The sequence below is a fragment of the Ammodytes marinus genome (assembly GCF_949987685.1).
Source record: "Ammodytes marinus genome assembly, chromosome: 6".
In the NCBI taxonomy this organism is placed as follows: domain Eukaryota; kingdom Metazoa; phylum Chordata; class Actinopteri; order Uranoscopiformes; family Ammodytidae; genus Ammodytes; species Ammodytes marinus.
This window is the reverse complement of record NC_137235.1, coordinates 882088-904587: the sequence shown is the minus strand read 5'-3', so window position 1 is coordinate 904587 and position 22500 is coordinate 882088. Positions and strand designations below refer to the sequence as shown.

Below are 22500 nucleotides of genomic sequence, written 5' to 3'. Positions count from 1 at the left end.
TTTACCTGATAAAGCCACCGATCGTTTGAACTCATTTGCATTTTCTCTCGACCCTTTAATATTTTGTTTTGTTGTTTCGAAAAGATTAAATAAACTAGCATCCCCCGTGGAGACTTTATAGCCGCGCATGTTTCTGTAACCAACTCTATCACAGTGTATTTAAACCTCTCCTCTTCTCGGGGATATTCACGATCTTTATACTCGCGACTTCTTCACTGTTTTGGGGACGAAAGAAGCAAAAAAGCCGTGTAGAAAAGGGAGGGGGGGGTCGGGAAGAACTATAAAATTGCTTAAAATCTGCTGTACGTACGTCTGTGCCGGAACGCAAAAGGATTTTTATACCTGGAATAAAAACGGGACGAGTTGTGATGTGTTTTTGCATGACGTGTGATGATAACCTTTCTTCTTCTTTCTTCTAATACTTCTGCCCGTTGCTGTTTGCATGTACATCAGGTTTTTACTATTCGCAATTTTTTTTTTTTTTTTTTTTTTCAAAAAGCTCTACTTATATCCAGGCTGGTCTCGACGAAAATTTAATGAAATGAGCGAAATGTCTTGCCGATTTTTTTGCATATAATAAATTCCCCTCAACTCCCCAACGCCCCTTTTTTCTGTGCATGCAAGATATGTATGTGTATGTGAAAAGTATTACTGTTGAAGCACTTGCACTGAAAAATTCATAATTTCTTCTGTGAGGTTAAAAAGAGTATTTGAGTTTTTATACGGTTATAACACAACAACATATAACATCTACAGTTTTTGGTGCATGTTCAATAGTTAGAAAAAAAATCATGAAAAAAAAAATTTGCTTCGTTCAATAGATGAATTTGTTTATTTAGCTTGTAGTAGTATCATATTTTAAACGTGGAAATGGTGTCAGGGCTGTGTTTCTCTTATTATTATTATTATCAGATAATATTATTATATAATGTATTTCATGGTGAGGATAAGTAATCTTAACATAATTATTTGTCTTGTGTTTCAATTATTTAGCAATTTCTTTTTTTTTTCAGAGTTTCGGCTCATTTCATTGAAATTCAGTGAGACTGTGTGTGTGTGCGTGTGTGTGCGTGTGTGTGTGTGTGTGCGCGCGTGTGTGTGTGTGTGTGTTTACATGTTTAAAAAGATGGCGATGCTTAAAATAAAAACACATGGACATTTTCAACGCACGTGAATGTTACCAATACGCATGAGATGATATTCTACCATTTACTCCACTGAAAAACCAAACTGTAAAATCATTAATTAATTTTTTTTTTTTTTTTTTTTTTTTTTGCTGAAATGTCTTGTGTGAGTTATGATGGAGGAGACCACATGGACTCTGAGTTATGATGGAGGAGACCACATGGACTCTGAGTTAAGATGGAGGAGGCCACATGGACTCCTAGTCTTAGAATTATTTTTATTTTCATGTTTTCATTTTCATCTCTGCTGCGTCACTGAAACTTCATACATGGAAAAATGAGAAATAAACAAGTTTGAAAGTTGTTACGGACGACTGTGGTGGACTCTTTTTTTCTTAAAGGAATACTTCACCCATACGGAACCGGCGTTCTATCATTATAAAATCACTATTATAATATAATGAATGAGGTTTTTCTTCCCTCAGTCTTCCCTCAGTCTTCCCTTGGCCCAGCTGTCCTGTTAATCCTAACCCTTACTGTGATGTCACAAGAAGGAAACTGTAGGGTTAGACAGTGAGACCATAAAACACTCTTTCTGCCTTTTCTCAGGCTAGGATGAACCGATTTCTACATTTTTGCACATTTATACTACTTAGGATCTCAGAGTTTAATACACCTTCATATTCCCACCGGTGAAATAGGTCTTTAATCATTGTATAAGTTTGAACCAAGGGCGTAGGTTTGGTCTCAACATTGGAAGGGTCAAAGAAATCTGTATTATTTGTAACAATGTGAATTTTAATGAATTATTTGAAATTCTTATACTAAATATTGGTGTCTTAGATTAAAATAATAGCCATTGTTTTTTTTAAGATATTTTTTTTTGGCATTTTTATGCTTTATTGATAGTGTAGAGACAGAGTTGAAATGGGGCAGAGAGGGGAGTGACATGCAGAGAACGACCGTGGGCTGGAATCGAACCCGGGTCTGCTGCTGGCCGAGGCCCATGGAGGGGGACGCCCTACCAACTGAGCTAAGGGCGCCCCAGCCATTCAGTTTTTGGAGATATATTTGCTCATAGGCTAATTACGCCCAGGTTAATGACAAAAAGGTGGCTTTTACAGTTTGGCATAGAACAGAAATGGACCCAGCACATTTTTTCATTTTTTTTCATTTAACTTTTATTTATCCTCGAGAGACCAATTGAGGGGTGACCCTCATTTACAATGACGTCGAGTTCAAAACAAATTCAAAGGAAAAACAACAATACATAAACAATATTCGCAATATTCGTGTTAGCATAGCTGGGGTTTGGATGGAATGTGACAGTCAGCTAAATGCGAGATTTACCAAATTATTCTTTTTCAAAATCTTGATTTTTACGATTTATTTTGATGGTTTTTAAAGCGTTTGTTGAGCTGTAGTCACGTGGTTCCTTTTTAGCGGAATTTATCAGATTTATTTAGGATTTTTCTCACTCATCTGGGTCCACTTATCTCGTTTCTAACCTTATTTTAGTGGAAATATCTGGTATTCGTATTTGATATGCAAAAATATCAAATACACAACAACAGGTGAAGAGAAAAAACAATTGAAACATTTACACAGTGGTGAAGAGTGGCAGCAATTAAAATGAAATGGGTGAAAGTACAATATAGCCTAATTAAAACAGTTACAGGTAGAGTTTGGCAGATTTCAGATAGTTTGTTTAAATTGGTTAAAGGATAAAAATCATATAGAAAAAACATTAAATAGACCTACTTGTTTTTAAATGCCATGTTTTCTTATGGGTTTTTTCCCCTCTTTTTTCATTTTTGACCCAAATGCAGGAGCAATATTTTAGTATTTATTATACTATCTATGAGCAATATCAGAAGGAAAGTCCACTCAAACTTGAAATAACAGTATTTTAACTTGTTGGGTCGCTATGCAAATATGAATGTAATTGAACTACAAGCAAGCTACTGCGTGATGTGGATAAACTACTCATTTCCTTATATGGAGTTCACTAGTAATCCCCAATGGCAAAACAAAAACAACGACAATTTAATGTAGAGGCTTTTATTTTGAAGTCAGCGTTTCCACCTGAAATGCTCGGTGTGTTGCTTCGGTCGGTTTGGTTAGCGTTAGTTGCTGGTTCCGGTGCGGAGAATAGCAAGAGACAGGGGAACGAAATACGCTAAAAAATGGACAGTCAAGGCAGAAAAGTGGTGGTTTGTGACAACGGGACTGGGGTGAGTGTTTAAAACAACCCCCACGCTCTGTAAAAAAAACCCTTTTGGGCTGTTTTATTAACCAAAACGAGGCAGGAAGTCGAACCCGGAAGTAACGGGGAGCTAAGGCGGCTAAGGTGTTAGCATAGCTGGGTTTGGATGGAATGTGACAGTCAGCTAAATGCGAGATTTACCAAATTATTCTTTTTCAAAATCTTGATTTTTATGATTTATTTCGATGGTTTTTAAAGCGTTTGTTGAGCTGTAGTCACGTGGTTCCTTTTTAGCGGAATTTATCAGATTCATTTAGGATTTTTCTCACTCATCTGGCTCCACTTATCTCGTCTTTAACCTTATTTTAGTGGAAATATCTGATTTAAAAACACATCTACAGATAGATATTGAGATTAATCAATTGAGAAAACCTTGTACATGTATTCAAAAGCTATAGAGGTAATAGATCATTCATCATTGACTTAATAAAGAGGATTTTATTGCATGGATGGATCGTTTTTAGCTTCGGTGCCCCTGACTCCTGGAACAACTTACAGCAACAAATTAAAATAAAATACCTTCAAGCCAGCTGTTGTTCCTGGGTGAGCGTATACCCATGACAAAGGCACTAAGAAAAACTATATAAAAATAGCATTCTTTGCACTGATGGTCTTGTTTGCTGTTACATGTCATTTATGATCATCAGAGGGAAAATTAGACTGTTTCAGAAATATTTAACGTTCCTCGTAGCACCGTTTAATTATAAATAAACAAATGGAGACATTTTGGTTGAGATTCAGATACTCAGTGCCAGTTGTAGTATCTGGAAAGTACCTGCAGGATTTCTCGGTAGGAAATGGTAAATGGTCTCCACTTATAAAGCTCTTTTCCCTGGTTTTTCACAGACCCAAAGCGCTTTACATTGTTTTGTACACATTCACACACACATTCATTCATTCATACACCGATAGCAGCAGCAGCTACCACGCAGGGTGCAAGCTAACTATCAGGAGCAGTTTAGGGTTCAGTGTCTCTTTGCCCAGGGACACGACTTGGACATGTGGCGGGAGACGGGGGATCCAACCACCGACCCTGTAACCCAGTGGACGACCGAACCGCCCTACACACTTCACCACAGCCGCGCATTGTAACCAATTTATTATTATTTTATTTTTATTTAACCTTTATTTCTACAGGTAAATCCCATTGAGACCGGAGACTCTTTTTCAAGGGAGACCTGTTTTCCTTTCCCACGTTACCATTCACACACACATTCACACACCGATAGCAGCAGGCTAACTATCGACATTCACACGAGGCAAGGTGGGTGAAGTGTCTTTCCCAAGGACACAACAACTATGACACAGGTGGCAGGGCGGGGATCGAACCTCCAACCCTTCGATCATTGGCCGACCCGCTCTACCACCTGAGCCACAAGTCGCCCCGATTTTTACTGCTTTTATTTAACCTATTGTAACACACATGTCTTCTTGTATTTTCTCCCCTCTCAGTTTGTGAAGTGCGGCTATGCGGGGTCCAACTTCCCTGAGCACATCTTCCCCGCGCTGGTCGGTCGGCCGATCATCCGATCCACCGCTAAAGTCGGAAACATTGAAATCAAGGTAAATGTTCACCTGCCTGTCTGAGTCACTGTGATTTTTTTAATATAATTTTTATTTTTTTTATTTTTGGGGGGCATTTTCAAGCTTTATTTGATAGCATGGAGAGAAACAGAGATGAAATTGGGAGAGAGAGACATACACACACACACACAGAGACACAAAGGGAGAGAGAGAGAGAGAGACAGACAAGACACCCCCTACCCCCTCCCCCCTCCCCCCCACACACACACACACTAACAGACAGACAGACAGACACACAGACTAACATTCCCCCCCTCTGTAGGACCTCATGGTGGGGGATGAAGCCAGTGAGACAGACAGACAGACAGACACTAACCTTTCCCCCTCTGTAGGACCTCATGGTGGGGAGACAGACAGACAGACAGACAGACAGACAGACTAACCTTTCCCCCTCTGTAGGACCTCATGGTGGGGGATGAGGCCAGTGAGTTACAGACAGACAGACAGACAGACAGACAGACAGACAGACAGACAGACAGACAGACAGACAGACAGACAGACAGACAGACACTAACCTTTCCCCCTCTGTAGGACCTCATGGTGGGGGATGAGGCCAGTGAGTTACAGACAGACAGACAGACAGACAGACAGACTAACCTTTCCCCCCTCTGTAGGACCTCATGGTGGGGAGACAGACAGACAGACAGACAGACAGACAGACGGACAGCCAGAGAGACAGACAGACTAACCTTTCCCCCTCTGTAGGACCTCATGGTGGGGGATGAGGCCAGACAGACAGACAGACAGACAGACAGACAGACAGACAGACAGACAGAGACTAACCTTTCCCCCTCTGTAGGACCTCATGGTGGGGGATGAGGCCAGTGAGTTACAGACAGACAGACAGACAGACAGACAGACAGACGGACAGCCAGAGAGACAGACAGACTAACCTTTCCCCCTCTGTAGGACCTCATGGTGGGGGATGAGGCCAGACAGACAGACAGACAGACAGACAGACAGACAGACAGACAGACAGACAGAGACTAACCTTTCCCCCTCTGTAGGACCTCATGGTGGGGGATGAGGCCAGTGAGTTACAGACAGACAGACAGACAGACAGACAGACAGACAGACAGACAGACTAACCTTTCCCCCCCTCTGTAGGACCTCATGGTGGGGGATGAAGCCAGTCAGACAGACAGACAGACAGACAGACAGACAGACAGACAGACAGACAGACAGACTAACCTTTCCCCCTCTGTAGGACCTCATGGTGGGGGATGAGGCCAGTGAGTTGCGCTCCATGCTGGAGGTGAACTACCCGATGGAGAACGGGATCGTGCGGAGCTGGGAGGACATGAAGCATCTGTGGGATTACACCTTCGGCCCTGACAAGCTGAACATCGACTCCAGAGAATGTAAGATCCTGCTGACGGAGCCGCCCATGAACCCCATGAAGAACAGGGAGAAGATCATAGAGGTAAAGCACACAGTTCATGTTGTTGCGCCCTTTAAAAAAAAAAAAATTTAAATGTTTTTTTTTTGAAAACTTTCGTTGAAACTTTTCTGAATTAAATTTTTTTACCTTTTTATTTTTTTACCCATATTTTTTGTTTTGTTTGTTTTTTTCTTAATTAATTTAATTATTTTTATTAATCTGAACGAATACAATTCCCACAATCTAATGTTGTTTAAACCTATAAAATATTTTTTAATTTCTTCCAAATTTATTTAATTTTTTTAATTATTATTTTTTCTCTAGAATTACCTTCTTGAAACATACAGCTAATGTTGTTGGGCGCTAGGGAAATCTTTTTATTTTTAATTTATTTTTCTCTATAACGTATTAACCTGATTGTATTGTGTTGTCTGTCTGCTTCCAGGTGATGTTTGAGACCTACCAGTTCTCAGGAGTTTACATTGCCATCCAGGCGGTGCTCACTCTCTACGCTCAAGGTGAGTCTCTCTAAAACTCTCAAGAAGAACCATGTTCAGTAAAGAGATTCACCAATTGGGGGCGCTCATGGTGTAGTGGTTAGACCCCCTGCCCCCGCCCCCCGCCCCCCTCCATAGAGTCTCAGTCCTCTCCACAGCAGACCCGGGTTAGAATCCAGCCCGGGTCGTTCTCTGTCTGTCTGTCTGTCTGTCTGTCTGTCTGTCTGTCTGTCTGTCTGTCTGTCTGTCTGTCCTCTTCACAGCAGACCCGGGTTAGAATCCAGCCCGGGTCGTTCTCTGCATGTCATTCCCCTCTCTGACACATTTCATCTCTGTCTCTACACACACTGTCTAACAAAGCATTAAAAGAAAAATGCCAGAGATACACCAATCCACTTTTCTTTCCTCCTCTCTGGCGATAGTTTTTTTAAATTATTTTAGACAACACAAACACACACAACTAAAAAAAAATTAACAAAAAAGCAATAGACAAAATAACACTCACTCACTCAGTGCGGTTACATGGCACAACTAGATTAGATTATCACATATATCGAACAAGACACTCGAACGGACCGTGTCACTTGTCTGAGTATACATGGCCTTTCAGAAATCGGATAAATGTCCGATGCATGGCTGTCTCCACTATGCTAGGTGGCGCTGTAGCCCTTTCAACCATGCTTTCAACAAGTGGTTTTAGAACCACGTCCTGTTCTCTTCCGTCAATAACCCATGGTGTAGCCTATAACGCGCAGGCACACAAGCACAGAACGAGAAGTCCGATATGCGATATCCGATCCCTGTATACATGCAGAGAGAAAGCCGACAATGAACGAGTTATCTAGGTGTTCTTATCCGACTTCTCTTGTCCGTTATTGTGCCGATTTGTGTCCGAAGTAGATCGGATAAAGGTGTTTACATGCAGTTTAAAAGTCCTGTTGAGGTCTTATTCGTTTAGTTATCCGATTATGAGTCTGCATGTAAACGCACTGACTGACTCACACACACACACACACACAGAGTAAACCCTGCCTTGCCCCTAACACAGTATTCTCTCCTCCAGGCCTGCTGACGGGCGTAGTGGTGGACTCAGGTGACGGTGTGACTCACATCTGTCCTGTGTACGAGGGATTCTCTCTGCCTCACCTCACCAGACGACTGGACATCGCCGGGAGGGACATCACACGCTACCTCATCAAGGTACAGAGGGAGGGAGGGAGGGAGGGAGGGAGAGAGAGGGAGGGAGAGAGAGAGGGAGGGAGGGAGAGAGAGGGAGAGAGAGAGAGAGAGGGAGGGAGGGAGAGAGGGAGGGAGGGAGGGAGGGAGAGAGAGAGGGAGGGAGGGAGGGACATCACACGCTACCTCATCAAGGTACAGAGGGAGGGAGGGAGGGAGGGAGGGAGGGAGGGAGGGAGAGAGAGGGAGGGAGAGAGAGAGAGAGAGAAGGGAGAGAGGGAGGGAGGGAGGGAGACAGACAGACAGACAGACAGACAGACAGACAGACAGACAGACAGACAGGTAGGCAGGCAGGCAGGCAGGGAGAGAGAGAGAGAGAGAGGGAGGGAGGGAGGGACATCACACGCTACCTCATCAAGGTACAGACAGAGAGACATCACACGCTACCTCATCAAGGTACAGAGAGAGAGGGAGGGAGGGAGAGAGGGAGGGAGAGAGGGAGGGAGGGAGGGAGGGAGGGAGAGAGGGAGGGAGGGAGAGAGGGAGGGAGGGAGGGAGGGAGAGAGAGAGAGAGGGAGGGAGGGAGGGAGGGAGGGAGGGAGGGAGGGAGGGAGGGACATCACACGCTACCTCATCAAGGTACAGAGAGAGAGACAGGCAGGGAGAGAGAGAGAGAGGGAGGGAGAGAGAGAGAGAGGGAGGGAGGGACATCACACGCTACCTCATCAAGGTACAGAGAGAGAGAGAGACAGGGAGGGAGAGACAGGGAGAGAGAGAGGGAGGGAGGGAGGGAGGGACATCACACGCTACCTCATCAAGGTACAGAGAGAGAGGGAGGGAGGGAGGGAGGGACATCACACTCTACCTCATCAAGGTACAGAGAGAGAGGGAGGGAGGGAGGGAGGGACATCACACGCTACCTCATCAAGGTACAGAGAGAGAGAGAGACAGGGAGGGAGAGACAGGGAGAGAGAGAGGGAGGGAGGGAGGGAGGGACATCACACGCTACCTCATCAAGGTACAGAGAGAGAGAGAGACAGGGAGGGAGAGACAGGGAGGGAGGGAGGGAGAGAAGGAGGGAGGGACATCACACGCTACCTCATCAAGGTACAGAGAGAGAGAGAGAGAGAGAGAGAGAGAGGGAGAGAGGGAGGGAGGGAGGGAGAGAAGGAGGGAGGGACATCACACGCTACCTCATCAAGGTACAGAGAGAGAGAGAGGGAGGGAGAGAGAGAGAGAGGGAGGGAGGGAGAGAAGGAGGGAGGGACATCACACGCTACCTCATCAAGGTACAGAGAGAGGGAGGGAAGGAGGGAGAGAGAGAGGGAGGGAAGGAGGGAGAGAGGGAGGGAGGGAGGGAGGGAGGGAGGGAGGGACATCACACGCTACCTCATCAAGGTACAGACAGAGAGAGAGAGAGGGAAAGAGAGAGGGAGAGAGAAAGGGAGAGAGAGGCAGGCAGACAGACAGACAGACAGAGAGAGAGACAGAGAGGGAGGGAGAGACACACACACACACACACAGACAGATGCACACATATACACTCACTCACTCACTCACTCACTCACTCACTCACTCACTCACACTCACAAAAAAAGTCTTAAATATACCTGTAGGAACCCTGATTTGTATATAATCATTATAATATTACTAACCCTGTGTTATTGTCCCCCCCCCCCTCCCCCTAGCTGCTGTTGCTGCGCGGCTATGCCTTCAACCACTCAGCAGACTTTGAGACGGTGCGCATGATGAAGGAGAAGCTTTGCTACGTGGGATACAACATCGAGCAGGAGCAGAAACTGGCTCTGGAAACCACCGTGCTGGTAGAGTCCTACACGGTCTGTACCACTCACTCTCTCTGTTTAAACCTGCAGTACCTCACTCACACACTCTGTTTAAACCTGTACCTCACTCACTCTCTCTCTGTTTAAACCTGCAGTACCTCACTCTCTCTCTCTCTGTTTAAACCTGCAGTACCTCACTCTCTCTCCTTAAAGCTGCAGTACCTCACTCACTCTCTCTCTGTTTAAACCTGCAGTACCTCACTCTCTCTCCTTAAAGCTGCAGTACCTCACTCACTCTCTCTCTGTTTAAACCTGCAGTACCTCACTCACTCTCTCTGTTTAAACCTGCAGTACCTCACTCACTCTCTCTGTTTAAACCTGCAGTACCTCACTCACACTCTCTCTCTGTTTAAACCTGCAGTACCTCACACTCTCTCTGTTTAAACCTGCTGTACCTCACTCACACTCTCCTTAAAGCTGCAGTACCTCACTCTCTCTCTCTCTGTTTAAACCTGCAGTACCTCACTCACTCTCTCTGTTTAAACCTGCAGTACCTCACTCACTCTCTCTCTCTGTTTAAACCTGCAGTACCTCACTCACTCTCTCTCTCTGTTTAAACCTGCAGTACCTCACTCACTCTCTCTCTCTGTTTAAACCTGCTGTACCTCACTCACTCTCTCTCTGTTTAAACCTGCTGTACCACACTCACTCTCTCTGTTTAAACCTGCAGTACCTCACTCACTCTCTCTCTCTGTTTAAACCTGCTGTACCTCACTCACTCTCTCTCTCTGTTTAAACCTGCTGTACCTCACTCTCTCTCTGTTTAAACCTGCTGTACCTCACTCACTCTCTCTCTGTTTAAACCTGCAGTACCTCACTCACACTCTCTGTTTAAACCTGCAGTACCACACTCTCTCTCTGTTTAAACCTGCAGTACCTCACTCACACTCTCTGTTTAAACCTGCAGTACCACACTCACACTCTCTGTTTAAACCTGCAGTACCTCACTCACACTCTCTCTCTGTTTAAACCTGCAGTACCACACTCTCTCTCTGTTTAAACCTGCAGTACCTCACTCACACTCTCTCTCTGTTTAAACCTGCAGTACCACACTCTCTCTCTGTTTAAACCTGCAGTACCTCACTCACTCTCTCTCTGTTTAAACCTGCAGTACCACACTCTCTCTCTGTTTAAACCTGCAGTACCTCACTCACACTCTCTCTGTTTAAACCTGCAGTACCACACTCTCTCTCTGTTTAAACCTGCAGTACCTCACTCTCTCTCTGTTTAAACCTGCAGTACCTCACTCTCTCTCTCTGTTTAAACCTGCAGTACCTCACTCACTCTCTCTGTTTAAACCTGCAGTACCTCACTCACACTCTCTCTGTTTAAACCTGCAGTACCACACTCTCTCTCTGTTTAAACCTGCAGTACCTCACTCACACTCTCTCTGTTTAAACCTGCAGTACCACACTCACACTCTCTCTGTTTAAACCTGCTGCACCTCACTCACTCTCTCTCTGTTTAAACCTGCAGTACCACACTCACACTCTCCTTAAAGCTGCAGTGTGTAGAATTGTGGGTTTTATTTCCTAGCAGATTTTGTAGAAAGTAATTATAATATCCATAAGTACATTTAATTTAGTGCATAATAGCCGATTTTTTTTTTTTAGAATTATAATTTTTCCCCTTAGAAAGGGTCTCATATATGTCCATATTTCTCCATACTTTGGACCAAGGCTTAGTGCCGCCATCTTGAAAGTGTCATGGTTGGAATGTCATCAGGAGCATTGTTTAGAATTTAGAATTGTTCTTGTCCTTGAAGGCCACTGTAGCTTCTGTTATTATTCTAAAGGGGTGGGGTTACCCAGGGAGCGTTGCATTCTAGAACTTACTAGAACTTTCTTGATGATGTCATATTACACACTGCACCTTTAAGACTATTTTTTGGCATTTTTCTTTCCTTTATTAGACAGTGCAGAGAGGCAGAAATGAAATGGGTCAGAGAGGGGAATGACATGCAGAGAATTGGAGAGGATTGAGCCTCTTTTTTTATTTTTAGACACGGTCTACTCTATACCTCACTCACACTCTGTCTGTTTAAGATAATTTTTTTGGTATTTTCCAGTGCTTCATTTGACATTATTATTATATTGATTGATTGATTGATAAGAAATAAAAATAAATAGTAGTAGATAAATAAATAAAAAACGAAAAGCAAAAAAAAACAGACACATTTTCCACACAAAGTACAAAACGTATCTAGTCCTACCCCTTAAATCTTTATTAGACAGTTTTGTAGAGACAGAGATGAAATGTGTCAGAGAGGGGAATGACATGCAGAGAACGACCCGGGCTGGATTCTAACCAACCTCACCTCCATCAACATGCTCAACATGTGTATTCACACCAGATTTCAATGTAGCAATCGACTAATAAAGTAACTTAACTTATCACTCAGTGCGTTTCCATGGCACAACTAGATTGGATTATCACATATATCGAACTAGACACTCGAACGGACCGTGTCACTTGTCTGAGTATACATGGCCTTTCAGAAATCGGATAAATGTCCGATGCATGGCTGTCTCCACTATGCTAGGTGGCGCTGTAGCCCTTTCAACCATGCTTTCAACAAGTGGTTTTAGAGCCACGTCCGGTTCTCTTCCGTCAATAACCCATGGTGTAGCCTATCACGCGCAGGCACACAAGCACAGAACGAGAAGTCCGATATGCGATATTCGATCCCTGTTTACATGCAGAGAGAATGCCGACAATGAACGAATTATCTAGGTGTTCTTATCCGACTTCTCTTGTCCGTTATTGTGCCGATTTGTGTGCGAAGTAGATCGGATAAAGGTGTTTACATGCAGTTTAAAAGTCCTGTTGAAGTCTTATTCGTTTAGTTACCCGATTATGAGTCTGCATGTAAACGCACTGACTGTTTTGTGTGTGTGTGTTGTCCCTAGCTTCCAGACGGGCGGTGTATAAAGGTCGGCGGGGAGCGGTTTGAGGCTCCGGAGGCTTTGTTCCAGCCTCACCTCATCAACGTGGAGGGAGTGGGCGTGGCCGAGCTGCTCTTCAACACCATACAGGCTGCCGACATAGACACAAGGTAGGTCTGTCTGTCTGTCTGTCTGTCTGTCTGTCTGTCTGTCTGTCTGTCTGTCAACACCATACAGGCTGCCGACATAGACACAAGGTAGGTCTGTCTGTCTGTCTGTCTGTCTGTCTGTCTGTCAACACCATACAGGCTGCCGACATAGACACAAGGTAGGTCTGTCTGTCTGTCTGTCTGTCTGTCAACACCATACAGGCTGCAGACATAGACACAAGGTAGGATTCTGTCTCTGTCTGTCTATCTGTCTGTCTGTCTGTTAGCACCATACAGGCTGCAGACATAGTATCTATCTGTCTGTCTGTCTGTCTATCTGTCTGTCTCTCTCTCTCTTTTTTGGCATTTTTTCTTTTTTAGACAGATTTGGAAAAACAGAGATTATTTTAAATTTATTTTCTATGTATTATTCCAACCTGTATATGAGATGGCTGTCAAGTGTGTTTGTTTACGTCTGTATGTTCTAAAAACTTGATAAAATATTGTAAGAAAAAAAATAATAATAATAATATTATTAATAAAAAATAAAAGAAGTGTAATACTATTTAAAAAAATAAATAAAAATAAATAAATTAGAAATTATACAAAATAAATAAATAATAATAATCTCTCTCTGTGTCCCTGCTTCAGGTCTGAGTTCTACAAACACATCGTCCTGTCTGAATGGCTGTCATGTGTGTGTGTTTAATTTAAGTCTGTTCTAAAGACTTAATAAAATATTGCAAAAAAAAAAAAAAAAAAGTCAAATACAAAAACATTTTTTTTAAAAAAGAATGAAAAAATAAAATAATAATTATTATAATTATTAAAAAATACTAATAATACGTGTCTCTGTGTTATCCTTCCCCAGGTCTGAGTTCTACAAACACATCGTTCTAAAAACTTGATAAAATATTATAAGAAAATAAAGGAGAATATTATTTATAAAAAATGTAATAAAAGAAGTGTAATACTATTTAAAAAAAAAAAATAATAATAATATTATACAAAATAAATAAATAATAATAATCTCTCTGTGTCCCTCTCCCAGGTCTGAGTTCTACAAACACATCGTCCTGTCCGGCGGCAGCACCATGTACCCCGGCCTCCCCTCCCGCCTGGAGAGAGAGCTCAAACAGCTCTACCTGGAGAGAGTCCTCAAGGGAGACGTGGACAAACTATCGGTAGGTTACACACTAACACACTCACTCTGTGTTATAATCACCATACTATCTACTATTTAGTATGGTAGAAAACAGATTTAGAATGTCCTGATTCGAGGGGCCAGATTTAGTATGGTTAGTCCTCAAGGGAGACGTCGACAAACTATCGGTAGGTTACACACTAACACACTCACTCTGTGTTATAATCACCATACTATCTACTATTTAGTATGGTAAGAAAAAGATTTAGAATGTCCTGATTCGAGGGGCCAGATTTAGTATGGATAGTCCTCAAGGGAGACGTGGACAAACTATCGGTAGGTTACACACTAACACACTCACTCTGTGTTATAATCACCATACTATCTACTATTTAGTATGGTAGAAAACAGATTTAGAATGTCCTGATTCGAGGGGCCAGATTTAGTATGGTTAGTCCTCAAGGGAGACGTCGACAAACTATCGGTAGGTTACACACTAACACACTCACTCTGTGTTATAATCACCATACTATCTACTATTTAGTATGGTAAGAAAAAGATTTAGAATGTCCTGATTCGAGGGGCCAGATTTAGTATGGATAGTCCTCAAGGGAGACGTGGACAAACTATCGGTAGGTTACACACTAACACACTTACCCTGTGTTATAATCACCATACTATCTACTATTTAGTATGGTAGAAAAAGATTTAAAGAATGTCCCGATACATGTGGTCAGATTTAGTATGGTTAGTCCTCAAGGGGGACGTCGACAAACTATCGGTAGGTTACACACTACACACTCACTCTGTGTTATAATCCCCATACTATCTACTATTTAGTATGGTAGAAAACAGATTTAGAATGTCCCGATACATGTGGTCAGATTTAGTATGGATAGTCCTCAAGGGAGACGTGGACAAACTATCGGTAGGTTACACACTACACACTCACTCTGTGTTATAATCCCCATACTATCTACTATTTAGTATGGTAGAAAACAGATTTAGAATGTCCTGATTCGAGGGGCCAGATTTAGTATGGATAGTCCTCAAGGGAGACGTGGACAAACTATCGGTAGGTTACACACTCACTCTGTGTTATAATCACCATACTATCTACTATTTAGTATGGTAGAAAAAGATTTAAAGAATGTCCCGATACATGTGGTCAGATTTAGTATGGTTAGTCCTCAAGGGGGACGTCGACAAACTATCGGTAGGTTACACACTAAACACTAACTCAGCGTTCCAAATATCATACTCTTTCTTGTTTCTATTCTACATACTACATCTGACCATAAAAATAATCTAGTTAGGATGCAGTATGCTACGACTTGGGTCATACTTTAACTTATTTATTTCATCATAACATGGCTCCTTGATCTTGCCTCTTGCTTTTACCTCTTGCAGCCTAAACAGTCAATCAGTTCAACACTAAACACTCACTCTGTGTTATAATCCCCATACTATCTACTATTTAGTATGGTAGAAAACAGATTTAGGATGTCCTGATTCTTGTGGCCAGATTTAGTATGCTTAAAAATACCCGGATGTCCTACTTCATGCGGCCAAGATTGTTAGTGTTGAAAAGTGCATCCTATTTGGGCGATTCTGACCCACAATCCAGTGCGCACGTGAAGTGACGTCACATCGACGAAGCCTCCATATGAAAACAAACGGGGATGCGACGGATATAAAAGCAGGAGGCAAGATCAAGGTGCAATGTTATGATGAAATAAAAGAGTAAAGAATGTCCCAATAGTATGCCTACTGCATCCTAACTAGATTATTTTTATCGTCGGATGTAGTATGTAGAATAGAGAAAAGAAAGAGTATGAGATTCGGAACACAACCTATCTCTCTGTCATGACAAAATGTCACAGTCGATACACAAAATACAGAGACCTGTCATTTTATTATACTTTTTATTCTTTATTCGCTTTGGCAATTTGCCTATCTAACTATTTTTTTATTATCTGTAAACAACAACAAATGAATAACGTGTTAACAATGTAAGGAATGTTTGCAATACTCTGACATTTTTTTTTTTTTAAATAAATTAAAAATAAATATTTACTCTGGAAAAATAAAATAAAATGTTTAAGTGTTTTCTCGTTTGCCAACTATCTCACTCTTATTTTCCACCAATCTAAGAAATAACTTGTTAACAATGTTATGAATGTATCCAATACTCTGATTTACAAATGTTAACAATGATCTAACTGTCTTTTCCCGCCATCATTTTTCCCGTAGAAATTCAAGATCCGTATTGAGGACCCTCCCCGGCGCAAGCACATGGTTTTCCTGGGCGGGGCCGTGCTCGCCGACATCATGAAGGACAAAGACAACTTCTGGCTCACGCGCGAGGAATACCAAGAGAAAGGAACGCGCGTGCTCGAGAAGCTAGGAGTCACTGTCAGATAAAACAGAGGAAAGAGAGAGAGACAGACAGACAGAGAGAGAGAGAGAGGGAGGGAGGGATAGATAGATAGAGAGAGAGAGAGAGAGAGAGAGAGGGATTGATAGAGAGAGAGAGACATAGAGAGAGAGAGAGAGAGGGAGAGGGAGACAGAGACAGACGGAGACAGACATACACGCAGACAGAGAGAGAGACACACAGACAGACAGACAGAGAGAGAGTGAGAGAGAGACACACACACACGCAGACAGACAGACAGACAGACAGACAGACAGATACACGCAGCGTTCTCCAGAAGCACTGATTTCATCGTTAAAAGCAAAGATATGAAGGATGTGGAGCTTGGTGTTGAGAAGTCAAATTTTTGTTACAAAAAATATACCGATGATTATGTTTTTCAGCAGCACCAGTTAGTGCTGCAAAACTCCATTTAAAGGTGCTACGAGGAACTTTTAAATATTTCTGAAACAGTCTCATTTTTCCTCTGATGATCATAAATTACATGTGACAGCAAAACGAGACCATCAGTGTAAAAGAATGCTATTTTTATATAGTTTTTCTTAATGCCTTTGTCATGGGGTATACGCTCACCCAGGAACAACAGCTGGCGTAGTAAAAACACTACCACTTTTGTCCAAAGGGGGGCGCTAGAATTAACACAAACTGAAAGTTCCTCGAAGCAGCTTTAAAAGAGACGATAGGTTAGAGTTATTGATATCTTTCCAACAGTCTGGAACTGTCAAGTTTATTCTCGACATTAAGAATAATTTTTCTTGAAGTTTTTATTTTTCCCCCTCTCCCCTCGGCCCTAAAATAATTCTGTACATTTGTGGTTTAAGAAATGTTTTTTGGGGGAATTTTTGGGGATTTTCTTTTTATGAGATTAAACGATTTATAAAGCATCAATTCATTCCTTTAGGGTTGATCCAGGATTATTGTGAAATCATAACGGTCTCACTTAAATCATTAAAGGCCTACTTCACCGGTTTGAATATGAAGGTGTATTGAATTCTGAGATCCTATGTAGTATAAATGTGCGAAAAAAATTGAAATCGGATCATTCTAGCCTGAGAAAAGGCAGAAAGAGTGTGGTCTCACTGTCTAACCCTACATTTCTCTTTTTGTGATGTCACAGAAAGAGAAATGTAGGGTTAGACAGTGAGACCTTAAAACACTCTTTCTGCCTTTTCTCAGGCTAGGATGATCCGATTTCAATTTTTTTTGCACATTTATACTTCATAGGATCTCCGAGTTCAATACACCTTCATATTCCAACCGGTGAAGTAGGCCTTTAAGCAACTCTTAAATTGGGTTTTGGGAATTTTCTACATGTCTTATGTCTATGGTAAATGGACTCCACTTATATATTTGTACACATTCACCCATTCACACACACATTCATTCATACACCGATAGCAGCAGCAGCTACCACGCAGGGTGCAAGCTAACTATCAGGAGACATTTAGGGTTCAGTGTCTCTTTGCCCAGGGACACTTGGACATGTGGCGGGGAGACGGGGGATCGAACCACCGACCCTGTAACCCAGTGGACGACCGAACCGCCCTACACACTTCAACACATCCGGCCCCTTATAAAAACACTCAATAGCTGAAATATCTTAAAGATAAAGCACTGTGTGATATGTGCTCAACACACACAAACACACAAAACACACACACACACACTGCATCACGCTTATAATTCCATGGGGGCTCCGTTTGCTTATTATCTTACGGTTATTTTTTTACTTGTTTTTTTTTCATTAACTTGCTTATGTTGTTTTGAAGCGAAACCCAAACTTAGACTTTTTCTCTGTTGTTCATAATTCTGCCTTTTTAAAAACAGCTGATCTGGAGTCAGTATTTTGCCATAAAAAAAAAAGCTGTATTGTTGTTTGAAGTGTGTAGAACAGATTGAATGGCTGGTCCTGGGTCAGATGTTAGTGCAGTGAAAATTTGAATAGGAAATCTCCGAATGAGAAAAAAAAAATCTCGATAATGAGTTAGATATAGATGAGTTATAAAAGACTTGCTACGTTCTAAAATATATATTAAAAATAATTTCTCTTTGACAAACACGGTTATCAAGTACCAAGAGCATTAGGTCCACAGGGAAGAGAAGAAATGTGATTAGGATTTTTATTTAATTTTTTGGGAGGAAGAATTTTTTTTCTTTTTTTTTTATATATATATATATAGGCCTATAGAAGTTTTTCTTTTATGTTTTAGGAGGATTATCATTTGTCCGGTTTGCACGAACGAACGCGACCACCTCTTCAAAGTACAGTTTCACCAATTCATCTACACGAGGCGTTTTGTTCAGGCAAAAAAAATCCTTTACTTTTTTTGAGGAAAACGTAGAAATTTTGCCTTTTATTTTCAAAATGCACAGCATATAACAAAACATTTCTCTTAAAATAAAAAATTAAATAAAAATCCTTTTATAATTGTTTTTCTTCCCCGTGGCCCCTGACACTCTACCTTGATCAAGTGCCAAGTACAGTTATTCCTGCTGGATATTATTATTGTTTTTTTGGTCGTCCCCTTTTTATGTTTATTACACAACTGCCAAATGCTGATTTCAAATAAAGCAGAGTGATTTATAAACCCTCGCTGTGGACGTGTATTTCTGTCTGTTTTAACTATTGGATATATTTCTTTTTCAGGAGTTTTTTTTAAACAGATGTTCATTCATTCATTTATGTAATTGCACTGTGTAACTTTGGGTGTGTGAGAGAAGTGAAACATTTTCTAAGGTATATTCTCATAATAACTGAATAAACAAACTTTCCTCACAGGAAAATGTGATCCCTGGAACACTGTTTGAAGTTAGAAAGCTTCCTGAAAAGTTACTGTTTCACTGTTGTTGTTTACAGCAGCAGGGCCCACAGTTTGGTTTACAAACATATTCTAGTCTCAAAATAATTTGATTTATGATGATAGAATTATTCAATACTAAGAATTACATGTTGAGAAAATATGTTCAGTAAACTAACTGCAGGCTCTGTGAATGTAAACAAATCCCCCTCCTCTGAAACTACACAGTGACCCTTTAAAGTGTCAGATTAAATCAGTGCTTGTGTGAATTTCAAACTGAACACACACTCACTCACTCACTCACTCACTCAAACACACACACACTCACTCACTCACACACACACACTCATACACACACACACCAACACACACACACACACACTCACACACACACACACTCACACACACACACACACACACACACACACACACTCACTCACTCACTCACTCACTCACACACTCACACACACACTCACTCACTCACACACACTCACTCACTCACTCACACACACACACACACACACACACACACACACACACACACACACACACACACTCACTCACACAAACACACACACTCACTCACACACACACACACACACACACACACCAATAGGCTGTTTAAGTTTTCCAGATGATGTATTTATACATGTCTCATGGTCTCTCTCTTTACGTACATCGTTTATGAAACAATAAAAAAATAGAACTGAAAATGTAGATCATACACTTGATTACATATATATATTTATATTCTGTTTTTTTTACAGGTAAAAATATGAATCATAAAAAAGACAAAACAATTAATTTAACCTTGTTGTTTTTACACAGTTTTAAAGTTGCTACGAGGAACTTTTAAATATTTCTGAAACAGTCTCATTTTTCCTCTGATGATCATAAATTACATGTAACAGCAAACGAGACCATCAGTGCAAAGAATGCTATTTTTTATATAGTTTTTTCTTAATGCCTTTGTCATGGGTATACGCTCACCCAGGAACAACAGCTGGTGTGGTAAAAACACTACCGCTTTTGTCCAAAGGGGGCGCTAGAATTAACACAAACTAGAAAGTTCCTCAGAGCACCTTTTATATTATTTTCTGAATTATACACAGGGACGTAAATGAAGAGGAGGCTTCAGGCACTTTCCTTTTAAACACTGAGTTCACTTTCTTCGCCACACATAAAAAATTAATGTGTAGATACAACAAATAATGGCACCAGAAATGACTTAGGCTGCGTTCCAATCCCCGTACTATCTACTATTTAGTACGGTAGAAAAAAAGATTTAGTATGTCCCAATTCTTGTGGTTAGATTTAGTATGGTTAGAATAGAAATACCCGGATGTCTGCTAGATCCGTCCGAGATTTCTAGTGTTGAAAACAGCATCCATATTTGGGCGATTCTGACCCACAATCCAGTGCGCACCGGAAGTGACGTCACATCTAATAAATAAGTTAAAGTATGTCCCAAGTGTAGCATACTGCATCCTAACTAGATTCTTTTTATGGTCAGATGTAGTATGTAGAATAGAAAAAAGAAAGACCCTGCATTCCAAATCACATACTAAGTCTTTTTACTACACTACATACTAAAGTACAGAAGAGTTTTAGGGCCACAGACAGGAGAGAAAAATCAGATAAGGAAGATTTTGTTTTCATTATGTCGAGAAATGTCAAGAATAAAGACGAATACTCCAAAATGCTATTGGAGTTAGTGGGGGCATTTATGTATTTTCAGCATACTACAATTAAAGTGCATGTATTGGGACATCCTAAATCTTTTTCTGGCATACTAAATAGTAGGGAAGTATGGGGATTGGAACGCAGGGTTAGCATTAACAGGAAACAGGAAATACAAACAGGTTGTTCTTTTTTCAACATAAAAGTCCCTATATGTAGGTTTGTTCTGCATGACTGCTGTTCCAATTTAAGTTAAGTTAGTCAATTGTACACAGTAACATTGAAATTCATCTTTTCTCATCTCCCCTCTCAAGTTCCCACACTCCAGAGGGGGTCAGAGCGCAGGGTCAGCCATAGTACAGACAGACAGACAGACAGACAGACAGACAGACAGACAGACAGACAGACAGACAGACAGACAGACAGACAGACAGACAGACGGACGGACAGACAGACAGACAGACAGACAGACAGACAGACAGACAGACAGACAGACAGACAGACAGACAGACAGACAGACAGACAGACAGACAGACAGACAGACAGACAGACAGACAGACAGACAGACAGACACACTGGAGGCTAGATCGATTATCCTAGAAATCTGAGTCAAAACAGACAACAACAAACAACAACGTAAAAATCACTGCATTTTGGGGGCGCTCCTGGTGTAGTGGTTAAACCCCCCTTCCCCCCCTCCATAGAGTCTCAGTCCTCTTCACAGCAGACCCGGGTTAGAATCCAGCCCGGGTCGTTCTCTGCATGTCATTCCCCTCTCTGTCTGTCTGTCTGTCTGTCTGTCTGTCTGTCTGTCTGTCCTCTTCACAGCAGACCCGGGTTAGAATCCAGCCCGGGTCGTTCTCTGCATGTCATTCCCCTCTCTGTCTGTCTGTCTGTCTGTCTGTCTGTCTGTCTGTCTGTCTGTCTGTCCTCTTCACAGCAGACCCGGGTTAGAATCCAGCCCGGGTCGTTCTCTGCATGTCATTCCCCTCTCTGTCTGTCTGTCTGTCTGTCTGTCTGTCTGTCTGCCTGCCTGTCTGTCTGTCTGTCCTCTTCACAGCAGACCCGGGTTAGAATCCAGCCCGGGTCGGTCTCTGCATGTCATTCCCCTCTCTGACACATTTCATCTCTGTCACTCTCTCTCTCTCTCTCCACACTATCAAAATAAAAATAAAGCACGGAAAAAAAAATTACCAAAAAAAAATCATCAAACAACTTATAAATCACAGCATTTTCTTCTCTCCCATGTCACCTACGATAGAGGAGCAGAGAAGTTCCACCATCTTTCAATTTGTGATACAAGCGTGAACATTGGCATGAGCATGAGTCTCCATGAGTCACCTGACAAGAAAATTATCCGAGACTAAAAAAAAAAAATAATAATTAATAATAATAATTCACAGTTTCAAATGTCTCGGCTTGACAGTTTTTTTTTTTTTTTTTTTTTTAAACCTTTATTCATACAGGTAAATCCCATTGAGACCGAAGACTCTTTTACAAGGGAGACCTGTTTTCCTTTCCCACGTTACCATTCA

The 22500-nt window shown here is 41.6% G+C and overlaps 2 protein-coding genes across 3 annotated transcripts in view; both read left to right on the top strand.

Moving 5' to 3' along the window:
- Window positions 1-1450, top strand: part of ppp3r1b (protein phosphatase 3 (formerly 2B), regulatory s1ubunit B, alpha isoform, b) — a 26095-nt gene extending 24645 nt beyond the window's left edge. Inside the window, exon 6 of the mRNA XM_080029267.1 lies at window positions 1-1450. This exon is cut by the window's left edge and continues 1769 nt beyond it. The gene's annotated coding sequence lies outside the window, so the exon portion shown is untranslated.
- Window positions 1451-3238: 1788 nt separating this feature from the next.
- Window positions 3239-20301, top strand: actr2a (actin related protein 2a). 2 transcript variants are annotated; one of them, XR_013844916.1, is made up of 10 exons: window positions 3239-3358; window positions 4843-4953; window positions 6182-6397; window positions 6801-6873; window positions 7916-8052; window positions 9717-9866; window positions 12782-12927; window positions 13958-14090; window positions 16304-16905; window positions 20122-20301. XR_013844916.1 is itself a non-coding variant. In XM_080029536.1 (9 exons), exons 1-9 carry the CDS (start codon window positions 3311-3313, stop codon window positions 16472-16474), a joined length of 1185 nt encoding a protein of 394 aa, XP_079885662.1. In that variant the 5' UTR covers window positions 3239-3310; the 3' UTR covers window positions 16475-17371. The 2 variants fall into 2 exon arrangements, 1 of the variants encoding a protein (XP_079885662.1); XM_080029536.1 differs by lacking the exon at window positions 20122-20301 and having other exon boundaries at window positions 16304-17371.
- The last annotated feature ends 2199 nt before the right edge of the window (window positions 20302-22500 follow it).